Here is a 9,900-nt window from a genome sequence, read left to right as displayed (position 1 = left end):
AGTACAGTGCAGTGTGTCGAAGGGACGGAAAGATCTGAGGCTGTTTGAGGTAACAGAGATGACATGAGGGAGGCAGCGCCTGTACAAGACAAACATAAACTGTGCCACTTCATCTGAAAACAATGGGGGACAGGACACTGAGTGTGCTCTCATCCACATCTCCATTGTCTGCCCTCCTCTTTTACTCCTCCTCCGAGCATGGAGCATAAGCGGGGTGAAAGAGGGAGGGGAGGGGAGGAGGAGGGGGAGCAACAGTGGGGGCAGTGGGGGTCTGGCTGTGTTCTTTCTCCTCTGTCTCTGTGCGAATGCACAGACGGTTCAGTAGTAATTTGATGTGTGTCCCCGGGGACATTTGATGGATTAAAGCTAAGCAGCTCCATTTCGCAGCACCACCTGATCTTCCACTGCCTGTGCCCCATATAAAGGCTGGCGTGATTGCTGATCTCAGCTAGTCTGACAGTCTCTCTCTCTCCCTCCTCTCTCTGTCTGTCTCCATCTCTTCTCTTCCTCACTGGTCCCTTAAGCCTGCTGCATCACAGGAGCTATCCAGTGCTGAACAGGATCGCTTTTATTTTTTATTTTTTTATTTTTCTGGGGGAAGCTGGGGGAGCCAGAGAGTATCACACAGCATCGCCGTCAGCCCTGTTCTCCACTGGTTTCCATTTTCTTTCTTATCCTATGTTTTTGGCCGTTGTCTTCATACTAACCACAAGGATTACCGTCAAGCCAGCTCTGCTTGTGTGCTTCCTCAGAGGGTTTTTCGTTTTCTCTCATGTGTTTTTCTCAGCGCTGTGTTTTTATCCATTGAAACATGCCCCGCTCATTTTTGGTGAAGAAGATCAAGCTTGATGATTTCTCTTCGTCCAATGTGGCCACCTCGAATCATCATCACCACTTGGACGACTCGTTCACTTTTGCACGCTCCATCACAGACTCGGTGACCAGCCTTGGGGTTCGTCTCAGTGAGAATGGTGAGTTAACATGCCTCCAGTCTGAGCCGCTCTAGTTAAAGATGTGCTAGCACTCCTGCCTGTAAACAGCTCCGGTGCTGATTTCAGCATGCCTGACATTTCCACACTTACCACAGATGGCATCCTCTTGTTTTTTGTCGACTGAGATTTTCCTTTGAGTCAGCCAATAACATGCTCGTAGTATGTAAATTAATGTGAGATGTTGCACGGAGCCAGCTGATTTTTGCACCAATATCCTAAATAATCCTCTCTAGAGGCACCCCACCCCCATCACTGTGCTCCCAGACTTTTGTTTTTTGACTCCAGCGAAGGACGGACACAATTCAGGTCACAGCCACGGATTAGTTTATGTAAATAGGGAACAAAACGTGTGCCTAATCAGGAGAAGCTCCAGATACGCATTTGTATGACTGCAACAACCCTGTGGTGTCTGAACACACACAGGCTGACGATATGTGGTCATCATGTGGACTAAAAAATTCATGAATATGAGAGATGAGTATCGGATGATACATTTGTCCTTAGCTGTTATTGTCCTTGAGTTCCCATCACGGTCCGATCCTCCCTTGCCCCCCTCTTCCCATCCAAATGGAGCATGCACAGGCTCCCCACCCCCATCACTCCACTACATCTTTCTCTTCCTTCCGGGCATTTGAAAACTAGCAGGGGTTAGAGTTTCAGCCATGCAGGCCTATCGCCGCCACAAGAGACATCAACACACTGTACAGTAGAGCCAGGAGGGAGGCGGGGAGCTGGGCTGAAGGGATAGTGAGGGGAAGGAGAAAAAGGAGACAAAAATGCTTGGGGCAGCAATGAGGCTGATCACGTGACAGAGGTTGTACAGTAAACATGAAGAAAGACACACAGCTGCACTGTGGTCAACACGCTGACCGGCCACGCTAAGCTCCAGTCAGAGCCGAGAGGCGACCTTCACTTTCACGGTCCGCTTTAAGCTCGTCGCTTCCATTTTGTGGCCACGTTTAGAGGGCCATATGTGAGTCTTTGTTGTGATTTCTTAGCGTGCTTTCACATCGAGAGGCTTCACAGTCCACAGCTGAATGTTGTGGTGATACCCACCTGTTATTCAACCGTGTTCGTAACAAGGTGAAATTTAGAGGATCTGGATTAGGATTTAGCAAATTCTTTGTGGCAAAGTGACTAAACAGTTTTGCAAAACTAAATATAAATAGCTGGTGTAAGACTAATTAATTATAATAATTTTAAAAAATTTGTAGATTTACTAAGCATATCTTGTTGCTTGTAGTGAAAGTCGTTTACTTTTCCTGCCGCGGGATTTATATTATTTAAGATTTAATTTTTGTCACTCTATTGTTCTTAAATCTATTGTTCAGTACCATGAAAAATAAGCATTATATTAAAAAGAAGAAAGGAACAATAGGGCCCTGCACTGATGTTAACAAAAGGCATTTAATTTGAACAAATGAATCCTCTTTTTCAAGCAGATTAAAAGGTAAAATAAAAGAATTCTCAGCGTGGCTGAAATACCTAACATCAGCACTTCTGCCGTGCCAGGAGACTTTCTTTCCCCCCATTGTGGAGACATCTGACTTGAGTGTCTGTCGAACAACAAAGAGGGGTGGCTGAGAGGGTCCATTAATTACATGCTTGCTTTGCATTACAGAAATGAGTCTATGAGCTGTAAAGGCTGATGCAGCGCAAGTCCTAAATGATGAGCTCTGTGTCTGACCTTGGGTAATTGAAACATAGTAAACAACACTGTAGGTTTTGTTGATTTAAAAAATGCTTGCAAATAAAAAAAAAGGGCTGTGATGTGTCATGGTATGTAGTGCAAAGGCCCTTTAGCTGTATGCATGACAGTTTATACTGTAGCCTTAAAACAGGTGGTCTTAGCTGTTTAAAATTGTTGAAACAGCATTTATTGTATTTGTAAGATACATTTTTCGAATTTTAGAGGATAAAAAACATTTTGTCTTTTTTCAGTTTTATTTTTAAAAGACATTGTTCCTCTCTCTCAGATAAACACTGTCTGTGTAGTTTAAAACAGTGAAGCCATGCAATGCAGCATAACAATGTGTGCACAGGCCGGGTGTTTCCCTGTCCCCGGGTGTCATGGTCACGTCTTTGACAAAGTGGGTGTGTGAACTGAAACCCTTGGGAATGGAGACACCGTAGTAAGAGACCACTTCAACTGATTTCTTAATGGCTTGTTTCTTGAAGGCACTTCAGCTTGCTCGCTGCTGCAGACAGGTGACCCTCTTCACAAACAATGTGCACGATGCCATTTCTCACATTATCAGTCCTCAAGCACACTGTGCACAATAAACTATTATTGTGTGTTGCTGATACTTGATCTGTTCCTCGCATTATTTCTACCTTCTACAGCACTCAACTGTTCTAACAGCTGCACTATTTTACAGATGATAGCCTATTGATCAGTTCAAAACTTTGAATTTCATTAAAAAGCAGTCAATACCTAATTTCCACTGCTTGCTGCACACAGCGCTTAGGAATGGCTTTTTCTGCAGTTATGCACTATTTGTCTCAGGAAAGGAATTTCACCACATTTTATGTTTGCACTCATATGTTTAACCTATAGAATATCAACCCTGGAGGGAAAATGCATTTGCTATGTATTCAACTCAAGAAAATCACAGCATAAGAATATATCAAGATCTGTTTAGATGCATTCAGCTGCCAGCAAGTCTTTTAGCTCCTCTGGCACTGAGCTGTTTCAGAGGGAAGGGAAAGACATGAATGATGCCAACAAAAATATATCTCCTCTGAAAATCATGCTCTGTACAGTTGGGGACATTTAAATCACTCATGGTGCTTTGTGCTTTGCTGCATCATGTTTAAACTTGCTTGAAGAAGTAGCATAAAATCCAACAGGATGTAAGTAGCTATGTAATCTGGTCCAAAACCAAAAACTGCATTTGTTTGCAGCAAAGAAGAAGAAAACTGTTTTTTGTTCAAGTTTATAGCTGAAACACGATTCCTTGTGTCTAACTTGTAATGCAAGCACTCACAGAGAAAGGAGGTCTAATCAATGGACCTACTTTATTTAAGATGGGCTTTAACATGCATCTTCATAAACAGGAGAGCTCTTTGATGAGCTATTATCAAGCACTCATCCTCATTGTAAAACTGCAACCTTCCTAAAGGTAGCTGAGCACTTCTTGTTTCCCTGCATCACTGAACTATTGTGTGTACAATCTGTGAGATCTGGAAAAAATGCAATTAGCTCTGTGCTGCCACTCACTCGTTCACCATTTTACAAAGGGCAATCATCCAACATTATAATCATGTAATCACCAGCATGTCACTGTGTCCTTATCCATCACAACCCCTGGCCAACTGTGTTTGCGTGTGTCTCTTACCCAGGATACATCCAGGATTACATCACGCCATCTGTATATCAGGGGGAGAAGAAGATGGAGCACAAGCTGGCTTCGCCAGTGTCAGACCCCCTGTACACCCAGGTGAGCAGCGGAGGAGAGTATTGTGACCCCGACCTGAAGCACCCCGACAGCCCCCAGTCTGGCATGACAGCCAGCGGCTTCTACACTGGTGAATCGGAGGCCCTGGCCGAGGGTTACACCATGGATGCCTTCTTCATCTCTGATGGGCGCTCGAGGCGGAAGGGAGACGGGGAGAGTCGTGGAGGAGGCTCCAGAAGCAGCAGTGCCAACGCTGGGGCTCAGGAGAGGGGAGCCGGCACGCCTCGCCACACCTGCAACGAGTGCGGCAAGACGTACGCCACCTCCTCCAACCTCAGCAGACACAAGCAGACGCACCGCAGCCTGGACAGCAAGATGGCCCGCAAGTGTCCCACCTGTAATAAGGTGTACGTGTCCATGCCGGCGCTGGCCATGCACATCCTCACCCACGACCTCAAGCACAAGTGCGACGTGTGCAGCAAGGCCTTCAGCCGGCCGTGGCTGCTTCAAGGTCACATGCGTTCACACACGGGGGAGAAGCCCTTTGCCTGCGCCCACTGTGGCAAAGCCTTTGCTGACCGTTCAAACCTCCGCGCCCACATGCAAACACACTCTGCCTTCAAGCACTACAGATGCAAGCGCTGCAATAAGACCTTCGCTCTCAAGTCCTACCTGAACAAGCACTATGAGTCAGCTTGCTTCAAGGGCTCTGCAGACGAAGACGACTCTGGATCAGAAAACTAACCACGAGGAAGAAGTAAAATTCTGAACCCCTGTTGTAGGTTCACAACCAATAACCCTGTTCACTCTGCCCTCCATGCCTTTTTTCTTCCCTTTTTTTAGAAAGCAATATTTTCACTGAGATTACGTGAAGAAACTCTAATGATTATGGCAAAGACAATTTCAAAAGATGCTGGATTTTTTCCCTGCACAGTAGCTAATCGTCCACAGAAACATACAATCAAGCAACCTTCCCCCAAATAGAGACTGTAGATGATGATAGTTGTACACAATACAGCAACATGTGCTCATGTGGGAACATGTAAACAAACACGTACAAATACAGACATGCGTGCACATACACACACAAACACACACGTACGCATGTGCGCACACACATAAACACACACACAATTAAATATGAGGCCTGGCATGTGAATTTTTATCAATGACTATAATGATATTGATATCAATAGTAATAATATTTAGATTCCTGATATTTTATAGGAAATAGTAATGAGAAAAAGAAAAAAAACATAAAAAAGGACTAACAGTGTTCTTTTGTTTTTTAGAGACAAAATGACCTCTTGTATTTTTATGCTGCTTTTTATTTGCTAAGAATTGAATTCTTTTGCAACTGCCAACATGAACTTTTTATGAAAATGTGAACTATGACAGTATTTGCAAAAAAGGGAGATCATTTTAAAGGTAAAAAGACAAACCCCTTTTTCCACACCAATGTTTCAATTCAACGGATGTTATTTTTCTATTTGATTTTTCTAAATTTATTTTTTTGTGCTTATTATTCCTTGTTGATCAAAAGCATCTTTGTAACTGTGGGTACTCAAAACACGCTCATTTGAATAAGCTATATAAGATCATAGGTCATCCAATTCAATTCTGCAAGAGCAGAGATTTTAAAATGTTGGCCTGTTGAACAGGTTATCACACACTCTGTCTGATCAAATTCATAGTCTCACCCTGATGTACAGACTTGGACAAAAACACTGAGAGCCAGACCAAATGATCTATCGTTATAAGTGCCATGTGCGGGTGACTCGTCTATAGCAATGAAAACTCTCGTTGTTCTTCCTCCACCATGGTGGCTTGCATAAACTCTGCTGCCTTTATGGTGAATCGTCCAGTCTTAAATAGCAATCTTCACCCAGTGTTTGAGGTGCTCCCCCTCCGCCAGTGTTACCTCAGAGTGAAGGTATGGACTCACACACCCTCAGTTACAAAGTGACAGGCAAATTATTGTGTTCGTCTGTTTTTATATGTCGCTAAAAGCTCCGCCCGCGGTTTTAGATGCATACCATCTATTTATCATGTAAATACTTTATTTATCTACCTATTTATCTATTTATTTAATTACTTATTTATTTACCTTATTTTTGTGTATTTATTGAAGACTCGCTTATTTATCATGTATTTATTTGTTTATAATTTAAAAAATGAACATCCATTGACCTTGTAAGATGCTGCTGATCTTCAAAGAAAATGTTTATATGCATGAAAACTGTAGAGAGTCCATGGGACTTAGGTTTTTAAAGAGGAACAATGTACATTACCAGTGTTAGAAGACTTCCAATGAATGAATGCAGAATTATTTTTGTTTTTGTAGCAATAACTTTCCTGACACAGCAACTGACATGTGTAACAATCACAGCTGTCCTGTTTTGTTGACTTAGGGCAATAAAAAAAAAAACAAACAAACAATGAAATGAAAACTAAAATACTCTTTACCTTGCTGTTTCCAAAAAGTCTGTTGCCTCCCAATAACTGGAGCATCCAAACCACCTTTTTGTCTTTAAATCTCAGGCAACAAAGTAAATCTCAGAAATAACCGACGTTGATGTGGATGTAGATGTCGCCCAGAAAATGTAAAACCTTAAAAATCGCAGGGTGGGAAAAATGCAGGTGTAATCTAGTTACACCATGGTTGCAAATGTGCAAAAGCAATAACGATGGTGATAAAGTAAATAAAATAAAGACTGAATCCTTTATACAATAAGTTCAAAATGCTGCAAGGGTTAATTTGCCTGGAAAAGGCTGCTATTCCTCAATATTATTATCTTTTGTTTTAAAAAGCCACCAGGTATGAAAAAATTCTTCTGGCAGCTGAAGCGCAGGTTTGAGTTTGAGGTTATGTATTACACGACAGGTTTAGAATAATTATCATTTAGGTCGCTGGCATAATAAATTGTCTAATAGAGTTAAATTCACTACTGATCCCAAACAACTCTGAGGTGTCAAAGGCAAGAATCCCTCTGAGATAACATAAGGATGGCTGCATGGATGTATGTCTTAACCAGCACTGATGGAAATGATCTTGACGTCGACTGCCGCCTTGGTAGAGAAAGTTTTTGAGATTGTTGTGTTAAAACGACGCGCTGTAACGCACTTCCAACTCCCACATCATTTCTCCCGCATCCCTCCCTTCCCCACCAGCCATCCTCATCCTGTCCCAACTGCCTCTAAACAGACGCAGCGAGGATGAGATGTGCTGAAGTGGGATTGGCGGAGGGTGGCGGAGTGTGGGAGGATAACAGGTGTTTGCAGACAGACTGCAGATAGGGAGCGTAATTGAGTCGGTGAGCGACCTCCAAGGGGAAGGTCAAGCACCAGCAGGCAAATGCACTGTCAGCTATTTGCATATTCCAAATGGATGACACGATCGCTGTAATGCTGAGTCCGCCCTAAAAAACAAAAAACCCCACAAAACTGAGGAGAAAAGACAGCAATGAGGAGCTTCTGCTCTGTTTGTCCGTCGTCTCCTCCCTGTTCCACCATCATCCTGTCAATGGTCGCCTAAGTGCTACAGCTGAATCACTGCATGAGAGCATCCAAACCACCTGTCTCCTGATTAACTTGCAGAACACCCAGTTTGGCACGTTGCTCTATTATCGAACTAATGCAGAAATCATAACTTCCAACAGACTATTTTATATATTTTTATATTTTTCTTCGGGAGTCGTAAATAATGTATCTCCAAAACCTGCGGACTGTGTTTTAATAAGGCAGATAAAAGCACTGAGATTGTTAGAAACATCAATTGGAAATGCACTATACCTGTAGGCTTGTATCTAAAACTGGCAGTATTACAGCTTGTCCTCACAGAAAATACTAATTACAAAGAAGGAGGCACAATTTGATTCCAAACTACTGAATTTAGATGTAGGGAAACATTGTTCCTCTTTGATAATTTTGTAAATATATTTGTAAATATATCACAGCAATAATATGACAATGCATGTAGACATTTAATTGCTCTTTTTCTATTCATGTTGTCTTTTTTTTAATTAAAAAAAAGACAAATACAGGTATCAATTGCAGTCTGGGTGGCCATGTGAATCAGGGAGTGTCTTGATTAAAAAGCTATCTGTTGTAAGTTACAAACAAAAACTTCAAACTCTGTGTATTCTCAAAGATTTGATCATGTTCTGTATGATTTTTCTGTTCTTGTTTTCTTTTATTTATGTGCCCGGCTTGGCTGCGCAATGAAAAAGTGCCAAAAAGTATGATTTCCATGACAAAAGCCTTCAACATATGGTTGGCTGCTTGAAACCTTCCATATGGTCCTCAAAGAAAAAAAACTGATTAAGATTTTCCACTTTCTTTCTCATTCTCTCTCTTTCTCTCTCTTTATCTTTCTCTCTCTCTGTTCCAGCTGAGTATGAAGAAAAGCCATGATTGCTGAGGGGTGTTTTGATTTATCTTGTTCTGCTACAATTAATAATGATGACAACAATAGCAATGATAACGTTAATAAAAACAATAGCACAAGGAGCCTGCAAGTCCATTCTTATTTCTCTACATTTTTTAAGAAATGTGGAATGTTTTTTAATTATCATTTTTATTTTTTACACGTAGAAAACATACACACTGACATGTCAACCTTCCATCCTACACGTTTTCTGTGCAGTATGTATCTGAACACACTTAGAAAACGGTGAGTCTGGTATCTGTTTGGTGTAGCCTTTAGTCAACATTAACACAGTGAGTAATTGACGGTAATGCGCCATCAGCTGTAGCGTCCTCTGTCAATGTTTGAGGGGTTTTATGAGCTTTACTGTCAATTTACTAACTTTTAATTTCACTGCTCTGAGGCACAGGAATGCCAGCATCCGTCTTCTTTCACAGCCAAGAGCAGGAATGGTCAGAGGACCTGACAACACCAATGTAGCTTTGAGTAAGAGTTCCTGAGATGTCGGCGTTATGAAAAGCAGAGGCATCTGTTCTACCACTATTAAGCCCTTCCTGGTCATTAAATTTTAATGGAACATTGATTTTATGCTGGAACTACTCTTTCTGAGTGACTCAAAAGCCAGAGAAAAATATGGAACAAAATAAAAATGAATCATGACAGCGGACAGGGATTATTATTCTGGGGCTTTTCTTGATTGGTTTCCAGGGAATATACAACACTTGAATTCAATCGCTTGTGTCCTTCAGTGTCCTCCAACAGCACAGCAGCAGTATAATGAGACAGCAGGCAGAGCAGACAGAGCAGAGCAGGGACTCAGAAACAAGACACTTTGCTGCACACTCCTCTCCTCAGTAAGGGGAAGCAGGATTGCCCTTGCTGTTGCTTCTATGCGAGTAACGCTACGGAAGTTAAACACAATATAAATTGTCGTATCGGCTTTCACGTGTTGAGTGGGATGACAAGTTTACAGCCAAGTGTTGATTCAAGTGCACACAGCAACAGCTCACAGTGCTGCAGATCAGGACGTTGCAGACCACACATCAACATTCATGTGCAGCACTGGCTCAAACTTCACCCCGGC

General features: G+C 42.2%; 1 protein-coding gene across 1 annotated transcript; it reads left to right on the top strand.

Moving 5' to 3' along the window:
• Nucleotides 1–353: 353 nt before the first annotated feature.
• Nucleotides 354–8,899, top strand: scrt2 (scratch family zinc finger 2). The gene is made up of 2 exons (XM_023275579.3): nt 354–971; nt 4,335–8,899. The coding sequence occupies exons 1-2, from the start codon at nt 812–814 to the stop codon at nt 5,132–5,134; spliced, it is 960 nt and encodes a 319-aa protein (XP_023131347.1). The 5' UTR covers nt 354–811; the 3' UTR covers nt 5,135–8,899.
• The last annotated feature ends 1,001 nt before the right edge of the window (nt 8,900–9,900 follow it).

This window comes from Amphiprion ocellaris, chromosome 8 (assembly GCF_022539595.1).
Source record: "Amphiprion ocellaris isolate individual 3 ecotype Okinawa chromosome 8, ASM2253959v1, whole genome shotgun sequence".
Classification (NCBI taxonomy): Eukaryota; Metazoa; Chordata; class Actinopteri; family Pomacentridae; genus Amphiprion; species Amphiprion ocellaris.
Note: the sequence above shows the minus strand (reverse complement) of the source record. Positions and strands in the feature narration are given on the sequence as shown.

Excerpts from the sequence above, each read along its gene's own strand:
- scrt2 (XM_023275579.3), top strand. The coding sequence starts at position 812 with ATGCCCCGCTCATTTTTGGTGAAGAAGATCAAGCTTGATGATTTCTCT. Across the intron at positions 972-4,334 it reads GGTTCGTCTCAGTGAGAATG|GATACATCCAGGATTACATC; the intron begins GTGAGTTAACAT and ends TCTCTTACCCAG.